The 18,797-nt window shown below is 31.5% G+C and overlaps 3 protein-coding genes across 4 annotated transcripts; 1 reads left to right on the top strand and 2 right to left on the bottom strand.

Annotated features, from left to right (window-relative positions):
• The first annotated feature begins 5,958 nt into the window (after nt 1-5,958).
• Nucleotides 5,959-7,546, top strand: LOC146924896 (uncharacterized). Its single transcript, XM_085709861.1, has 2 exons — nt 5,959-6,096; nt 6,255-7,546. The coding sequence occupies exon 2, from the start codon at nt 6,263-6,265 to the stop codon at nt 7,196-7,198; it is 936 nt and encodes a 311-aa protein (XP_085565987.1). The 5' UTR covers nt 5,959-6,096; nt 6,255-6,262; the 3' UTR covers nt 7,199-7,546.
• A 1,941-nt stretch (nt 7,547-9,487) lies between these two features.
• LOC146924897 (uncharacterized) lies at nt 9,488-12,524 on the bottom strand. Of its 2 annotated transcripts, none has more exons than XM_085709858.1 (4): nt 12,069-12,524; nt 11,038-11,822; nt 10,793-10,885; nt 9,488-9,843 (listed from the first exon to the last, which is right to left on the bottom strand). In XM_085709858.1, exons 1-3 carry the CDS (start codon nt 12,172-12,174, stop codon nt 10,799-10,801), a joined length of 978 nt encoding a protein of 325 aa, XP_085565984.1. In that variant the 5' UTR covers nt 12,175-12,524; the 3' UTR covers nt 9,488-9,843; nt 10,793-10,798. The 2 variants fall into 2 exon arrangements, with proteins under 2 accessions (XP_085565984.1, XP_085565986.1); XM_085709860.1 differs by lacking the exon at nt 12,069-12,524 and adding an exon at nt 11,900-12,034.
• A 1,895-nt stretch (nt 12,525-14,419) lies between these two features.
• LOC146924898 (xyloglucan endotransglucosylase protein 1-like) lies at nt 14,420-16,159 on the bottom strand. The gene is made up of 3 exons (XM_085709832.1): nt 15,840-16,159; nt 15,177-15,370; nt 14,420-15,031 (listed from the first exon to the last, which is right to left on the bottom strand). Exons 1-3 carry the CDS (start codon nt 16,113-16,115, stop codon nt 14,629-14,631), a joined length of 873 nt encoding a protein of 290 aa, XP_085565958.1. The 5' UTR covers nt 16,116-16,159; the 3' UTR covers nt 14,420-14,628.
• Nucleotides 16,160-18,797: the final 2,638 nt, after the last annotated feature.

The raw sequence follows: 18,797 nt of genomic DNA on the forward strand, positions 1-18,797 counted from the left end.
ACTGTTATTATGGAGAATTGGAGATTAGATAGCCAATACAAACACCCTGGCTATCCTATTTCAGCACACTTTGCGGAAACCCATATCCATTACAGTTACAGCTTGCAACATGCTAGCTAGCTGGAACAGTGCCAGTAAGTGTCACACAGTCTCCATTAATTTTGGAGTATCATATCTCGTAATGTATCAACAAGCCTCACTAGTCACAACTCATAAATATACACATTATGCATTAGTAGCACTATTCAAAAATAAATCTAAAGCCTACACAGGATAGTTAAACAGAACTGTAACTAGCAGTTTATGAATTGAACTAGTTCGGTTTAGTTTAGTTGCCGAACTATTTGTCACAATTCAGTTTTACTTTTGGAGTAATATTCATTTTGGTTCGTGAATGTGTAACAAGTAACTACAATAATGATATCGAAATTTTAAAGTAGTATATAATTGTGCGTTTCGTTGATCAAAATAGAATATTATCTTACATGTCTTTCAATATACTTACTTACATGTCTTTAAAAAAAAATTATTTACTTATTCCTTTCAAAAAAAAAAATTATTTATCGTCATTTCAATCTATGTATGAAAAGAGTAATTGGGAGTATTAAGGGATTATTTTAGCGTCAGAGACTATTTTGACTAGCAAGGTGCACAATGAATGACTATTTTGAAATTTTGATACATTGAACAAATAAATATTGTGACTACACGTTACACAATCAGAGACCAAAATAAATGACTATTACCCCCTTTATATTTTTTTAAGGGTCATGCTAACCTGTGACCTTAGGGCACATGTTAAGATTTTTACAAAAAGAAAGTATTTAATGAAAAAAATTAAATTTAAATATTTAAAGAAATAAATTGGCAATATTTCCAATGCATAATTTATATCTTTGATACATTAACATGTGTTTTTTTTTTTTAATTTTAAAGTAGTTCAAATATTGAATTTTGTGAGAAGTAAAATTCCGGATTCGAACGTGGATTAGTACATTTCCTTTGTGTGTTTTTAGAGCATATGTTGGCAGTTAGATCAATATAACAAAATAGATAAAAATATGAGTAAATTACACTATCTTTCTCTCAAAATGCTTGAATTACACTCCCATCCCCTCTTATGTTAAAATATACTCTCCCCTCCCCTAAGAGAAGCTTGAATTACATTCCCCTCCCCTATGTTAAAATCTACACTCTAATCCCTCAATATTTTTTTTTATTTCTAATAATCTAGCAAAAAAATATATTCTAACATACTTCAGAAAAAAAATATTGCAAGTCTATTTAATATAATCAAAATCTGAATACATATTCTTCGTTATTTTTTATTCACAATTTCATTAACATATGGTTTTAAACCCTAATTTAAAATATGAAACAACCCAAAATAAAATTAAAAAATGTGAAAAATTACTAAAGACAATAAAATATGGTTATTTAAAAGTTAATTTTATACTCTAAAATATAAAATTAATAGAAAAATATTTAAATTTAATTATCACGTTTAAATTATAAAGAAATAAATTTATTTTTCTTAAATGGTGGTTCAAAATTAGTATATATCATAAAAATATTTATTTAAATTAAAATAGATTAAAGTGTAGTGCATATTTAATTATTAAGGGAGAGGATTGTAAATCAAGCATCGTACAACGGAGGGAAGTATAATTCTTTCTTTTCAATGGAGGGGGTGTAATTCAAGCATCTTTGAGGGGAGGGGAGTGTAATTTACTCTAAAAATATTCAAATTGAATTATTTTAAGAGTCCTAATTTCTTAGAGTTTCCTGCGGAAAAAAAAAACTCTCGAAGTCCTAAATTTTTTTTGGACCAAGAAAAATAAGTGAATTTTTTTTTCCACCTCTAGCATACCTTTTGTTTTTTGTTTTTGAATTTAAATACATTTATTCGAATTTTAAAATTGAAATCTTATTTTTTATTTTCGGATGATAGAATCTCAAGGTTGTGTTTCTACCACTTAGAAAAGGAAAGAAAATATCCAGAAGTCCTAGCTCAACTGGCAAAATGCCGAAATTGTTAGGCCGGATGCCATGACCGGGGTTCGAATCCCGGTACCTCCACTTGTGTGTGTGAGTTTATAATGGCTTTGCCATTTCGTCTATCTACCAAAAAAAAAAAAATCGTCTATCTACCAAAAAAAAAAAAAGGAAAGAAAATGAGTCACAGTTATTTTAACTACGGTTCAACCATATTAAATGTTTTTTCATGATTTTTAAACATTTGGATTTTTTTGGGAGAAGAAAATTAACCACGGTTCAACCATATTAAATGTTTTTTCATGATTTTTAAACATTTGGATTTTTTTGGGAGAAGAAAAACATTTGGATTTTAAAATTTGGATGTATATAAAGTTCAACTTGCACATTCAACTTTTAAAATTTGGGAAGGGAAAATGCACGTATGATTGGGAGGAATAAATGTAATAGCTTAAACTAAATATCAACCAATTATTTCACATCATAATAATATGTCTTTCATGCAAGATGTCACAGAACATAATTGTATTTAGTTCTTCAAAAAAAAATTATATTGAGTTATTACCTCTCTTATACTTTAAAATAAATGTAGATGCATACCTGCTTAAAATTATGTTATTTTTTATCACCGTTAGTTTTGTACTATTATACTTTTTGTGACTCGGTATTCTTTTTTTCTTTTTTTTTGGTCGAAAAATATTTCATTCATTCAAGAAGCCATAACAGCATAAATTACACCATGTGTAGATCACTCCCCATTATTGGGGTAAAGTACATAATTTTGCCGAATCAAACAGTTAAAAGCTCTAAAGCACGTGACTAGCTCCTGACTTATACATCTACAAAATCACGGTAAATTTTGCAAGCTAGGAATGAAGGTAGGAAGACCTACAACACAAACCAAGAAACATAAAAACATAAAACAAAGCTAAACTTAAGTCTAAAAAAGAAAAAATCCCACCAATACTACCATCACCCCCTAAAAGTGTTACAAAACAATCTATGAACAACATACCCTTGGAGAGCAGACACCGTTGTTGGTAGACCAGAGCTACTTCGACGGTAAGAGAGATCATGTTAACGACAACCGATCCTTTGCTGGTCATGCCCAAGGAGAAAATTAGTCTTGTACAGATAGAACTTTTTCACTTGCTAAAATCATAAACTTAAAGCAATAACCTAAAATACATTGAAACGATAAAGTCAGGAGGCTATTACCGCTTTTTGATTGACAACTTGAAGAGACCAAGCCTATGATTTCATAAGAGGTTAAAGGTTCAACTTTTAGACATAGATCCGGATTTTGAAAGGGGGTAAAAAACAGAAAATCTAGTACTAATAAAAGTTATAGATGCTAATCAAAAAGATGTTTAAAGGTACAAGCTTGTTGGTTCATATCTAAAAATGGAGGTTGACAACACAAACTCTAATCAAAACAGCAACAAATCACATAATACATGATACACACAAATTAAAAGATAACTAAACATGAAGATAAGACAAACAACTTAAAACAAACCACCGATTGCAACAGGCTAGAAGGACAAAAAGGAGAGCAAATCTACAAAGGAGGGGGCTTCGGAGGTGGTCGGGTTAACGCCAGGTGTGGAGTAGGTGGTTGGGCACCGCCATCACCGTCGGATGTGTGATCTGTAGGATGGTAGCTGAATAGCAACAGCAGAAAGGCCATGAACAGAAGAGAATGGGGTAGGTGAAAAGGGTGAGAGAAAGGGCTCAAAGGAGGTTGAGTGAAGGAGGGAGAACAATCTCCTCTGAAAGGAGAACAAAAGACCTAGCCGGAGGGGTGAGCGGTGCTAGGGAGTGGCTAGCCCTAGCTTTGCTAGGTTAGGAAGGGAACGCTCTCTCGTGACTCGGTATTCTTGATCATATGCAATCCACTAGATTTTATATGCCTTAGGCACTTAGGTACTCATCATATCGTGGATCAAATATATGGTCTAGAAGCACATTAACAGAAACTGAATTGGGTATACCCCAAAGCCTAAATTGATTTTGCATTTGCAATGTTTGTTTTTCTTATTTTTGGGATATACGATTTGTGAGTTTATTATGTGTGAAAATAATATAAATTATTTAGCCACGGTTGAATCGTGACTAAACTCATTGTGGTTAATTTTTCTCTCTTTTAAATGATTGAAAAAATACACTTCGAATTCTATAATTCAAAAATCCATAACATCTTTTGAATTTTAAAATTCAAAGAAGAACATTTTTGGAAGAACCAAAAAGAGGGGTGTGCGAGAGGCGAAAGATGGAAAAATAATAACTTTAACAATGATGTACCATAGCCCAATTTTTGAGTCCATTTAAGATTTTGAGAAATCCCCGTAAGAAAACTTCACACCACATGTCTATAAAATATGATAATTGATGTTCCAACTTTTGAGTTTGCTAAAAAATCTCATTCGGCGGCGGTTAACTGTTGAAATTCCTTGTTCCACGGCAGTTAATTGCTGAAGTTTCATTTTTTTAATGTAAATCTGGCCGCAATTAATAGTTGATGAGAGTAAATGTGTAATTTGCCGGTGTTTCATAGCAAAGGCTGAAGTGGAAACACCACTTATCATAAAATATAAACAGAAATTAAACTTTCCTATAAAGTATAGAATGGTGGCCGGTGAGAGAGTGTGAAGGAAGAGAGTATTTTGGACAAAATTATCCCTTATTTTCTAGTAATGGACAAAATTACCCTACTACATGAGGGTGTAGAATAGTGATATGTCATTATAAGGTGGTCTATGTATTACTATGATTTATTTCTTTCTCGCATTCCTTTTTCTTTGTGTGGTAGATTCTTCGTTCTCTTCAATCACCTACTAACTTGAACATTAGTACATACGAGTACTTAGCATCAAGCAACTTACACAACTATCATTGAGGTATAATTCAGATCAAAATGAAAATACTTGAAGAATATAGATGTAACTAATTAAGAAGAATCTTATTATTTTATCGTCGCAAAAAGAAAGAAAAAAACCGTATCTATGGAGATCCAATGTGGGAGTATGCCATCATATGGATCCCCATTTTCAAGTAGAAATTGATGTCCCTAATCATAACCAGCTTTAACACCTTATGGAATTGATGTGTTCACAACAATAGTTATATGAGCCATTGTTCTTTTAAGTTGAATTCATGCACATTCCAATTGTAATCGTGATCGAGGGAATCAAACTTTCAAATTTATAAGTATTCATAACATATGTAACTTTTGAATGAATTTTCAAAATGGTCTCCAACTTTTGAGACTGGTATTAATCAGGTCCCTTTGCTTTATAGATATTTCAAAATGGTTCTTCATATTACACAAAGTTGATCAAGTTAGTCATTCTTTTTTTTTTTTAAAGATCAAGTTATTCATTCTATCAATGTTAGTCATTGCATTTCATGGTTTTTATATAAAACAGTACAAAATAATATATAGATATAGATATATTATATAAACAAAAATAATATATTTTTGTATATATAAAAACTAATCACCTTATTCTAGGTGGTATTTTTTTCTGGTTTAATATCCAGTCTCACATATTTTTCTTTAGCAACAAAAAAAAATTACTAGATACTTTTTTTAAAAGATGATTGGACATTAAAATAGGAGTTATATTGTTCTTAATATATCTGTTGCACTTTATAGAAAAATACGTTTGACCAGCTCAAAAAGGAATATTTGCAATTGTGATCATTAGCAACAAAAAATAATGTCATTCTAATTACAAATGAGTAATATACTCGTGTATACAAAATCAAAACGGTAGACAAAAAAGGAAATACCCATTAACCCATTACCATACCCGATCGAAAACGACACCACCATTCACGTAGAACAACATTTCGAATCTGAACCGTTACCTTTTTTTCTGAAAAAGCATAAATAAAAAGAAAAGAAACTTTAATTTTTCATTTTCATCAAAAACAAAAAGAAAAGTTAAAGTGAAAAACATTTTCATTTTTCACAAAACCCTAATCCATCGCATTTCTACACCTTTCATAAATCTAAGGTTATCTTTTCTCTATCACACTTTCCCGGAAAATTCACTCAGAAAATTCTCAACTCCATTTTCTCGCTTCACTCTTACGGTTTCACTCTTCACTCGCTCATACTTTTGCATTTCAATTTATTCACTAATTCTTCATTTTTTTTTTTGTTTGCAATTTCTTTCATAGATTTCGATTTGTTGATTTTTGCCATTTTTAACAGATTTTGATTTTTGCGATTTTTGTTGTTTTATTTGCAGAATTAACAATGGCGGATGACGGTGTTTCAAACGGTGTTGTTGATGATCAGTATGAGGATCAATCGGTGACGAAGATCTCGGCGTTGGAGAAGGAGAGAGATGAATTGGTGCAAGAGAATAACGAGAAGAAGGAGGAAATCAAGAAGTTGACGCTGGAGATGGAAGAACTGAGGAGTAAGGGTGAGGAGATGAGGGAGAAGATTGAAGAGATGCGTGATGTGGTTGAGAAGTCGCAAGATTCGGCCAAGGCGGCTGAGGTTATTGCTGCTAGGGCGGCGGATCTTGAGACGCAGATTGCGAGGATGCAGCATGATATGATTACGGATATGAGTGCTGGGGAGGAGATGAAGAAGGAGGCTGAGGGTTTGAAGGAGGTTTTGAAGGAGAAGGAGGGTAGGGTTGAGGAATTGGTGAAGGAAGTGGAAGGGTTGAAGAAGGTGAAAGTGGAGAGTGAGGCGAGGGTGAAGGATTTGGAGAAGAGAATTGGTGTTCTTGAGATGAAGGAGATTGAGGAGAGGAATAAGAGGATTAGGGTTGAGGAGGAACTGAGGGATACGATTGGTGAGAAGGATAGGGAAATTGATGGTTTTAGAAACAAGGTTGAGGAATTGGAGAAGGTTGGTGCTGAGAAGAAAGATGAGGCAGGGGATTGGTTGAATGAGAAACTGAGTTTGGAGAAGGCACTTAGAGAATCTGAGGAGAAAGCAAAGGGTTTTGAATCACAAATTGTTCAATTGCTCGAGGAAGTTGGGGAGTCTGGGAAGATGATCAAGTCACTGAATGAAAAAGCTGCTGAGATTGTCGGTAGAGAGATAAATGGGATGCATGGTGAAGAGAAGGATTTTAAGTTGCAGTGGCCAATTGTAGCAGCGGGAGCAGGAACTACGGTAGCAGTTTTTGGTGCAGCTGCGTTGATCTATGTGTACTGCGCCAAACGAAGGTGATTTTTCTGTGATGTGGGAATACGAATGGGAGGGTGTAGAGGTTAGATTACAAGTCTTTTTACTCACAAATATGCTTCAATTTTGTTAGTCATGAAATAATGATGCTTCTATGGCTTTTGTTTTTGAAGCCTTTTTGATATATGTCAAAGTTGGCATACTGGTTTGGTTGTTGGTTGCTTGTTGAGGATTAAAACTATTGTGTGTTAAGAGCAATGCTCTGATTAACTGCAGTTACTAGGTTTATGCTGTAGTGATTACAAGTCTATTATAGTTGCCTAATAGAATGTAAAATTGAAATTGATGTCTTTGTTTATAGCTTGTTTGGAATTTGGATGCACATTTACTCTATATTCCCCACGTCCCCTTGTTGTGTGTCTAAGAAATTTCTAAAGCTGCAATTTTGAGCTTTGCATTAATAGTGCGTTAACCAGCCTTTTATAACGTGGTTCCAAACGGCCACTTAGTTTAATTTAATCCTTTCCTGTTTGTGTTGTGGAGGTTAACAACAGCACTGTTGGCTGTTCAAGGAGGCTGACTTGGTAGTTCCTGTATTTCATATTCTCTGTGTTGTCCTTGATATTACTTCTTGTCAAGTTGTTCAATTTCTTTGCAATTAGTCATCCGATGGTGAATTTCACTGCATGTGTTTGTTTAGATGTAGAATATAGAAAATCTAGCCTGTGAATCATATATGATGGTTATATACTATGATAGTATGTGTATTGAATAGAACACTGAGCAAATCATGTTAATTGGAAGTCGTCTTTATTTCTTATTTCTTGTTGTTTATATATAGTTGCTTGTGATCTTTGGGCCATTTTGGTGCAACTGTAGGAAAGTGCTCGGACAATGGTGTTTTACTTCTAGTAGAGGGTCACATAGTTTCAAAATTAGTAGAAAATCAATTTAGAAAGACAGTAAAATCTTAGTTGCTTTTGAGCAATTGTTGTGAGTGTTGTGTTTACTGCAGCATATACTCGCTGAAGAATAATTTTTGGCCTTCGCTTAATGAACTTGCTTGGAGCGTCCACAAGTCTAGTTGGATTGTGTTATAGGAAAAATGAACACTGACCTGAGGTTAAATAGAGTGGATTAATTTGGTACCTTTTCTAAATTTTACCTCATACCCCCTTAATTGTCCCTCTACCCCACTTCGATGTTAACCCAATTTTGCCCGTAACACTTGCGAAAAACCACTATAATTCTGCCACTTTCTAAAATTGAAAGTGCTCCGGCACTTTCTAAATTTGGAAGTGCCGGAATGAATATTCATTTTTGTCACTATTAATATTTAAATGAATATTCAGTTTTTTTGAAAGAAAATGAATGTTCAGTTTTGGCACTTTAAATTTTGAACTGAAGATTCATTATTACTTATTGGTTTGATCGAGGTTGGTTAGGTCCAGTGTTGTTCAATCAGGCCTGATCTAAATCGTTGAATAGTTGCTCTTTAGGCACCTCAAAATCAGGTCATAACTTTCGATCCGCCATTTGTGGGTCAAATCTGATCGAGTCAATTATTTGATTGGCTTTTTTTAGCAAGGTGAGCAATTTTGATTGAGTTGGGTTAGGTCCAGTATTGTCAACCAATATTCTTTAAATAGGTTGGGTTATTAGCTCAAACCATGATCACTCGTAGGTTTGCAATATTGTCTGCTAACTTTTTAGTTTTTTGTTGTAGTTGATTAGTTTTTCTTTTACGTGGTCTTTTATTGATTATCACTGCCAGACCCATTGATAAAATGGGAGCCAAAACTTTAGAATACATTTTTGTTGGGTTTTTTTTTTTTTTTTAAGAAACCAAACTAGCCCCATCGAAATTGGCATATTAGAGAATTGAACCCGAGGCCTTGAGAGGAGCACACTCCAAGGTCCCAAGGCAACACTATCAGGCCAATTCGAATGGTTTTAGGGGCCTTTTTTATACTTCCATATTGGAAAATATACATGCTGTTACTATTCTAGGCCACCAATTGACGATGGTGTTGAGCCAGAACTCAATTAAAGTAATGCGATTCTGGATTGTTGGGATGATCAACACACAATTTGAATTTTGTATTTGTTTTGAGAAGTATGAATATGAGTCACTTGGTCTTTTTATTGGACGGTTGAAATTTCATAACTGTATGTAATTGAACTTGATTTTTTACGGCGCGGCATGTAAGCCTAACTCTATCTTTATGACAAAATGCATGAAACTCACTCATTTTCTCCGCCTATAAAGTGGAGCGATAATTCATTTTTGTATCCTCTTGGTATCTTGTGAAAGTGCATGGATATAACAACAAATAAGTCCATAAAAATATCATAATTAGGAGAAAAATAAAGAAACATGCAAAATGTTTGTTACTTCGAATAATGCGGATGTAACATGCAACTGAAATGAGTTTTGGATTAAATAACCCGCGGTTTATTGTAGTTTACAATATGAAAACTGAAATTTGGTAGGGTACTATCTCACCACTTTGAAACCAAATCAAGCAGTAAAGCTGTAAGAAAACGTAAAAGAACATGCCTCAAAATATGGGGCTCAAAATCAACGGGTACAAGCAAGTTGACTGCTTTAATAGGGTGCCCTCGCAGCATGAGAACTGCAGTGCTTCGATATACCTTTGCTCATGGGCCAACCTCCTTCAAGCTCCCAACTATTTGAATCAAAAAAATAATAATCACAAGTTAGAAAATATTAAAGTCACCACTCAAGAGCTTAATTTAGCTTTGTTTTCTGCAATTTCTCAAGACAGATTAGATTATGCAGGCAGCATATTGTGAATAGGCTAATTCGTTAACAATTTTGGTCCGAAGATTTTAACGTCAATCAAAAAAGTTCATCCTCTAAATTCAGCCCCTAAATGTGACAATTCATGGATATGGATCCTAATGAAGTCGTAGTGAAGTGTGGAGTCTATATGGACTACCACATCTTAATTTAACATGCCGTGCCATGTTGCCTATCGATTTAAGTTAACTTTGATTGACATGTTGCAATTTCAAGAACAAAATTGCTAAGTCGTAAAACCAAGGATGAATTTAACCGGTGTTTTACAATTTTAGGGACAAAATTGTATATTTAAGTTCAAACAGTCCAATCTTGAACTTAGGGGGAAATATGTGATAAATGATGAGATGTTTAATTTTGGTTATTGACCAATCTTTGGGTAGAAGACCCAACAAGTTTGGTTCACAAGTTTTTGAACAAGTTTTTCTTATCAACATTTAGATATTTGACCAGACTTTAGGCTTTTGTTTCTCCAAGAGAATCTATTGAAAATATCTGTTAGTATGTTACTGTTAAAACAAATATCCCACATGTTTAGATTACTATAACAAAGTAACTAGGACTGTTGATTTGTCTGTGTTCACTTCAGATTTTTGAACCTCTAAAAGGGTGATCAATCAGAACTAAACTCTTAGCCATATAAAAAAGAAAAACTATTTAACAAGGAATGTTTAACTGGCAACGTTCTATGTCAGTCAAAAGTATAAGCTGAAGACCAACAAAGTTGGTTCCCTACATCTGTTTCAACATGTTCCTTTTAATTAAAACATGTTAGTATTTGTGAAAATAAAATCCTAAACTAAGGTTTTACTCACCTTGATTTATCTATCACCATGCCTCAGAATTTCAAAGAGTCCGCAACAATTCTTCCAAGAGGTGTGTTGCCTTTGAGTCACAGCAAAAATGCTCTGTCCCAAAAGAAAGAAGAAGGATCATTTATACATATCTTATAACTATATGACAGTTAACACTTACTTAGCACAATCTAAAATGTCTATGGAAAAATAGTTCAAAAATCATAAAAACAAAATGTTTAAAAAATTATGAAAGTATTAACTACCCCTTGATTTTCAATGCCTCTAGATTCTTCAATCGTGTCTTGCTCATTGACACTATTGCTTTCAGAATCATGAACATTTGAAGATTGTTGAAGTGACTCCTTAGCACTTTCATAGGATGATGATTCTTGAACATCTAACTGTTCCTCAACTTTCTCATGTGTAGATGTCACCAATGACTCCTCAATTCCCTTTGGAGGAACAACCTTTTCACCCTCATCATCAATTCCCTTACCACTTGTCTCCAAAGCAACTTCCCATGAAAGTGAAACCACATCAGTTGAAGGCAAAACATTCTCCTCTTCAGCTACTGTCATGTCCTTAACTGTTTCAACCACTTCAGTTACCTTAAATCCTTTATTATTGTCTTTTGAAGTAGCTAATTCAGTTTGCTCCACCCCATCACCATCTTCAATGGATTTACAATCTTCTTCTCCTTCTACAGTTTCTGAGGCCATTTTATTATCAACTTGATTAACTTCTATTGCATCACTTGATTCATTGGATGAAGACACATTAAGACTATTATCAAGAGATTCAAAATCTGTTCCAAAAGCATCTTCTGTCTGTTCCACCACCTTGCATGACTCAACATGTTCATCAATATCAACAAAATCTTTGTCATCACCGATAGACTTGGCTTTTCCATCATAATCATCATCGGTAGATACTTCAACAGCTACCTCCTTATCTTCACTTAATGATTCTTCTTCAACCTTTTGTGTGTCATGCAATGTTCCATTCAAATTTCCTTCCATTTTGCTATGGTTTTCAGATAAAAATAGACCTGCAGATAAAAAAAAACACTTCAACTACAACATAGAGATATATACCATATGTGGAAAAGATCTATCTTTTGCTTACCAATTTGTTATTGAAAGAAAAACAAAGAAAACATGAGGGTTTGAAAGGAAAGTAACAGTTATTGAAAACATAGGATACCATACAAGGATGTAGTAAACTAAACACAAAAAAACAAAGAAACAACAAAAAGAGGTTGGGAAAGGTAGATGGCAGAGAGAGTGATGACTACCTTGGGTTTGTAGTTGAACAGTAGGTGAAGAGTGTTGGTTGGGCAGAGTCAAAGGTTTGGTTTTGTTCTTGGCTTGTTTTGTTTTTTTTCTTGAAGGTATAGGCATGGTTACTGACTGGTTGATGCTTTGTTTTGTGAAGAGAATGGTGGATAAATAAACAAATAAAGGAGAATGGTTATATGCTGTGTTTTGTTGTTGGTTTCCTTTATCTTTCGATGTTCCTGATTTTATGGTACATAAAACTATAAACAATAAACAAAGTGCTTTTTAATTTGAAATGCTTGTGGAGGGAACTCAAGTGATGCGTTACAGATAGATTGATACAGAAAGTGGCCCTAAAATATGTGAGTGTGTACAACACTGTACATCAAATATCTATGCATTGTTAATTTTGTTGAGATAATATTATTATTTATTACCAACTAGGGGATTTAAGGTTGGTTTTGTGGTTGGAGTGTGAGAATTAAGAATTAAAGTGATAAAGAGGTCGATGATTTGATCACCACCTTGAACATAATATTGACAATACTGACATTTAACGTTTCAACAAAAAAAAAAACTATTTTAACGAAAAAAATTACTAACAATTTTCTTAATTCATTTGATTTAGTCTATAATGTCATATAGCTAAGACAAAGGAATATTTTATAGTGTATATATTTTTGAGTAAAATAATCACATTTATAGTTTTTGTTTTTGTTTTTACTAAAAAATCACATTTATAGTTTATTTACATTATTTGGAGTTATATAGAGTTTTGATCTCTCTATTTTACATCATTCAAAATTTTGGTGCTCTTATTTCTAAATCCACAATTTTAGTATATTAAACTTTAAAGTGACCAACTTTTCTCCACCTATGCAAGATGGTGCCAAATTTTGATACTATGACAAGTGGAATACTTATATGGCAACTCAGCTAATTATATGATACTATATTGGATGATTTTCAGTTAACAACTAATTTCAATTTTATTAAAATATACATTAATACATGTTATAGTGCTAAATATGTTTTTGGCTCCTACAAAATGGAGATCTTCTAAGTTTAGCCCTTACTTAATTTCTATTGTTTTTTAGTCCTTACAAAATTTTCTTGCACGTAGTTTTCAGTCCACGTTAAAACCAAATTTGTCTAATTAAACTTAAACTCTTAAATTTTTAAATACTTTTTTTGCACATGTTTAAAAAATTATAAAAAGTTTATTTACTAAAATTTAGAAGGTTTTAAAATGAGAAGCATTAAATATGATTTTTTTAAACATCAAAAGTTTAAGATAAAGGTAATGAAATTTTGGACTCAAAAATCATATTTTGAACTCGTTCTTCACGAAGGATTTTTTTTTTCCAAACCCACATAGAAAAAGCAACATTTTGTTGCTTACTCATAGAACCTATCATCAACCGCCATAGTTGTGTTCACTCTTTTGAGAATCATAAGACATTTTCTAGGGTTTTGTTTGTTGGAAGAAAAGAGATGAACTTGGAATAGACTTGAATCAAAAAGGAGCTTAAAGAAAATCAAGGAGAAAATATATGACAAGGTAAAGAGGTGTGAACCTCGGCTGAGGCTTTTTATAAAGAAGGTTAACCTAGTGATTAGGATAGAATACATCTTAATTTTTTGAGAAAAACAAAGTTACTCGCAAGCCAATCAATAACACAATGCAAGGAGGGAATTTTACACGTAAAAATCATTTGTTTACCTATAAATCCCTACTCTATACAATGTATTCATGACACAATCAATTAACACACAAACTATTTTTCGCTATTTTATCCATTTATCATTCTGTCTTTACTTCTATTTACATGTATTTCTTAGTCTAGTAACAAAAAAACACGATAACAATCATAGGTAACTCTACTAGAGCACTTAAGAAACCCACAACTAAGAGATATAGTTTCTTCCTCAATGTTGATCATTTGAAGAAAAAAAATCATAATTGATGACTATCAATTGACACCTCAACTAATCTCTGGCTCATCTAAAATTTTAATACTTTTTGAATGTCTGAAAAAACCCAGCTATAAGTACTATATTTTAACTTCATAAGAAAAATAAATAAGTAAAAAAACTAATATAACAGGTGTGTTTATATTTTGTGTGGAGAGTCAGAAGGTATTGTTTATTTAATTGCAAATCTTCTTTTAAAGAAGATTTTACAGGTATCTAAATAACAAGTGGGTTATTAAGGTACAAGCTAATGAACTAAAGATGGAATTAAAATAAAAAATTATTTTGAATATTTTTTTCGTTTTCATATAAATGAATACACACAATATAAATACATTTAATTTCCTAAGTTGTGCATTCAGGGTACAAATAGTATTTTCCAATAAAAAGTGGATTACCGATCGAGAAGATTAAATAATAAATTAATTTTGCTGTAGAGATACATGTATCGATTTTTTCTCCTTCATGGGTAAGAAATGACTCTCCAATAAATGAATACATATTTCTCACTCACAAAAAAATAATCAAAAATTTACTTCACAATATATATTAGGGCCATAACACTGAGAAGATAACATTGGTGCAAGTTTGCAATCTCTAATATTAATCTTCAAGAGCCATGCGACGGGGGGACTTGCGGCGGCATTCATTTGGAAGACCATTAGCATAACGTCTAACATCATGACAATAATCATAAACAAGCCATTTTGAATAAATCTGATTAAGCTTCTTCCTTGCGTCAATATTAAGACCTCTATTTTTTCCACCATTGAAACCAAGACAATTATTGGATTGACTTGGAACGCAAGCATTGGCATTGAAGTTGCTAAACCAAGCTGTGAATGGACCCTTTGACCAATCAACTTTCATTATTCCTCCTTGTGTTGCCCATGCTTCTCCATTCCATAGTGTTGTATATAACCTCATTGGTTGATTTGTTGGGAATGGAACACCAGTGCCTTGTTTGTTACGTGACACTCTTATGGGTTGGTTGTCTACCAATATCCTGCATACATGCCAATACACATGATTTAGATACACTGTTTGTTCTATATGCTAAAGAATTATGCTTTTTTTTTCATTGTTTTGAAAGGTTTTTTTAATATTGGCATTCAAATTTAAATCGTCTGATCTTGATCGAACAAACTTACATTATGCGTTGAGGATTCCAATCAATAGAATAGGTGTGAAAGTTTTGTGTGGGATCAAACCAAAGATAGTACTGCATCTCACGACCCCCAACACCATTGGCATATATATTGGTTTGGAGAATATATGGTTGACCAGTTACGTTGCCCAAAAACTCTATATCAATTTCATCATGGTGATCTCCTTCAGAACTTAGCTGCATATATACATATGAAATTAAACAGACATACAATAAGTGAAGGTTCCTTATATTATGCTATGCATTCATGCGCATAAGCATAATAATAGTTTCAAATTGTGCTACATGATCACATTCACGTAGTCAACACATCGGTGATCATTGGATAAGATCAGACAATCGAAATTTCAATCACGGTATTTTCAAAGTTTAAAAATTCAAATCATGCATGTAAAAAAACATATTCTGCTTGCATTATGCTTTCTCCAATATCGATCCAATGACTATCGATGCGTCGACTGCGTGAGTTCGTAAATTTGTAAATCTTCAATTCTAAATTTGCGGTATAACGGTTCTATAGGTCCACAACGACATCATAACCACATTTTGCCGTAATATAAAGGTTCAAAACATATCTTAAACTACAATTTAAAACCATTATAAACTATTGCATGCATATATGAGGGTTATGGAACAAAGTGCATACATAAAATGCAGTGACAAGGCCTGCAGAGTTCCCTGGCACAAGTTTGATTTGCATGTCAAATCTTCCAAACAAATACGCATTCTTAGATCCAATTCCAGAGCCAGAATTTTTATCTATTTGGAGTGACGCAACATTGCCACCATTTTGTATGTTAGCCCTAAAATCTCCAAAGAGAATGTTAAAATCGGTATTGAAATTTCCACCAAATGCAATTGTGCAAAAGGATAAACCTAGACAAAGCAAGAGAAAAACATAGTTATTAGCATATGAAGCCATAATAAGTTTTTCTCTTGCTTTGTCCCCTAAGTTTTGAAAAGGGATATTTAAATTGAAGATTAAATTGAAGTTTAAATAAACAGATATTGCTATAATTAGTGTAAAAAGAAGTGGATTTAGATCAATATAGTTGTCTAATGAGGTTGTGGTATGGCTTAATCTTAGTGTCACATATCCAAATTTAAATGTCAAGACACATACATACAATAAAAAACGTTTTAAATAGCAATGAGTTTTGATGGCAAAGAGGATTTTTTATGGGCTTTGCATCATTGTATGGATGTGTCTTGACATTCAAATTTGGAAACAAGTAACTAGCCCAAAATAGGTCAATATTATACTTGAAATAGATATGCTATCATTGAAAGACTTCTTGGCATGTGGCGGCTGTCATGTTCTTTGAATCAAATTCTTTCTTTTCTCCACATATTTTTTGATAAACTTTCTTTTCTCTACATAAACAATTAAAGTATATGAGAAAAATTGACTAAATATATGAATTTTTTTATTTTTTATACTCTACATAAACAATTAAAGTATATGAGAAAAATTGACTAAATATATGAATTTTTTTATTTAAAATATGATCCACCTTTATTTTATTTTTCTTAATAGTTTATTTATTTATTTTTTAATATCTTTTTTTTGTCAATTTTTCCCTTCTCTTTTCGCTGACTAAATTTATTTGTATTAGTATCTTCATGTGTTTAGATAGAATTTATCCCCGGCCTAAAATCATCATTATTCCAGTTTAATTTAGCTCCCGGCCAAACTCTAATTATTAGAAACGCTGAGCTAAGGGAATTATACACCAATATAAAATTTTATTAGGCTAAAGTGCAACTTTGGCCCCCTATCTTTCAAAAAGTTGCGATTTTGACCCCCTAAGTTTGAAAACTACTATTTTGGTCCCCTATGTTTTAGACCCTTTGCATATTTGGTCCTTTTGGTCAATTTTGACCGGTCAACGCCCATGTGGCATGCCACATGGAAAATTATTAAATTAAAAATAAATAAAAAGTCATTTTTTAATTAAATAAATGAAAAATCTAATTAAAAACATTTAAAAAATCAGGAAAATTGAAAAATTAATAAAAAATTGAAAAAAATTCTGAAAATATTAAAAAATTCTGGAAAAATGAAAAATTAATAAAAAAATTCTGGAAAATTGAAAATTAATAAAAATGAAAAAATATGGAAAAAATTTAAAAATTCTAGAAAAATAAAAAAATCTGAAAAAAACCGGAAAAAATTTAAAAATTCTCGAAAAATTAATAAAAATAAAAAATGATTAAAAAATAAAATAATCTAATAAAATGAAAAATAATGAAAAATTCTGAAAAAAAAATAAAAAAAATTAAAAAATTTTGGAAAAATGAAAAATTAATAAAAATATTGAAAAAAAATATTAAAAAACTTCAAATTTTTGAAAAAATTAAAAAGATTAATCATGTGTGTTTATAAACCGAGCTTAGGTTTTTTCAGTGTATTTTTTCCAAAAAAATTTCAGTGTATTTTTGTGTATTTATAAACCGAGAGTAAGGGAAAAAATATGTGTATTTATAAACCGAGCTTAGGTTTTTTGTGTATTTTTCGAAATTTTGAAATTTTCATTAGTATTTTTTATGGGAATTTTTGTGTATTTAAAAACCCGGAATTTTTGTGTATTTATACACTGAAAAAACCTAAGCTCGACATATATACTAATGAAAATTTCGAAATTTCGAAAAATACTAATGAAAAATTTTAATTAGAATTTCGGCATGTTTATAATTTTAATTAAAATTTCGAAATTTCCATTAAAATTTTAATTAGAATTTTCATTAGTATTTTTCGAAATTTCAAAATTTTCATCAGTATATATGTCGAGCTTAGGTTTTTTCAGTGTATAAATACACAAAAATTCCCGGTTTATAAATACACAAAAATTCCCGGAAAAAATAATAATGAAAATTTCGTAATTTCGAAAAATAAACAAAAAACCTAAGCTCGGTTTATAAATACACATATTTTTTCCCTTATTCTCGGTTTATAAATACACAAAAATACACTGAAATTTTTTTGGAAATAAATACACTGAAAAAACCTAAGCTCGGTTTATAAATACACATGATTAATCTTTTTAATTTTTTTGAAAATTTTGAAATTTTTTTATTAATTTTTCATTTTTCCAAAATTTTGTAATCTTTTTTATTTTTTTCATAATTTTTCGTTATTTTTCATTTTATTAGATTATTTTATTTTTTAATCATTTTTTATTTTTATTAATTTTTCGAGAATTTTTAAATTTTTTCCGTATTTTTTCAGATTTTTTTTATTTTTCTAGAATTTTTAAATTTTTTCCATATTTTTTCATTTTTATTAATTTTCAATTTTCCAGAATTTTTTTATATTTTTATTAATTTTTCATTTTTCCAGAATTTTTTAATATTTTCAGAATTTTTTTCAATTTTCCTGATTTTTTAAATGTTTTTAATTAGATTTTTCATTTATTTAATTAAAAAATGATTTTTTATTTATTTTTAATTTAATAATTACCCATGTGGGCGTTGACCGGTCAAAATTGACCAAAATGACCAAATATGCAAAGGGGCTAAAACATAGGGGACAAAATTGTAGTTTTCAAACTTAAGGGGCCAAAATCGCAACTTTTTGAAAGATAGGGGGCCAAAGTTGCACTTT

This window comes from Medicago sativa, chromosome 5, assembly GCF_051527215.1.
Source record: "Medicago sativa cultivar Bolivia chromosome 5, Bolivia_mono, whole genome shotgun sequence".
NCBI classification, from domain to species: Eukaryota; Viridiplantae; Streptophyta; class Magnoliopsida; order Fabales; family Fabaceae; genus Medicago; species Medicago sativa.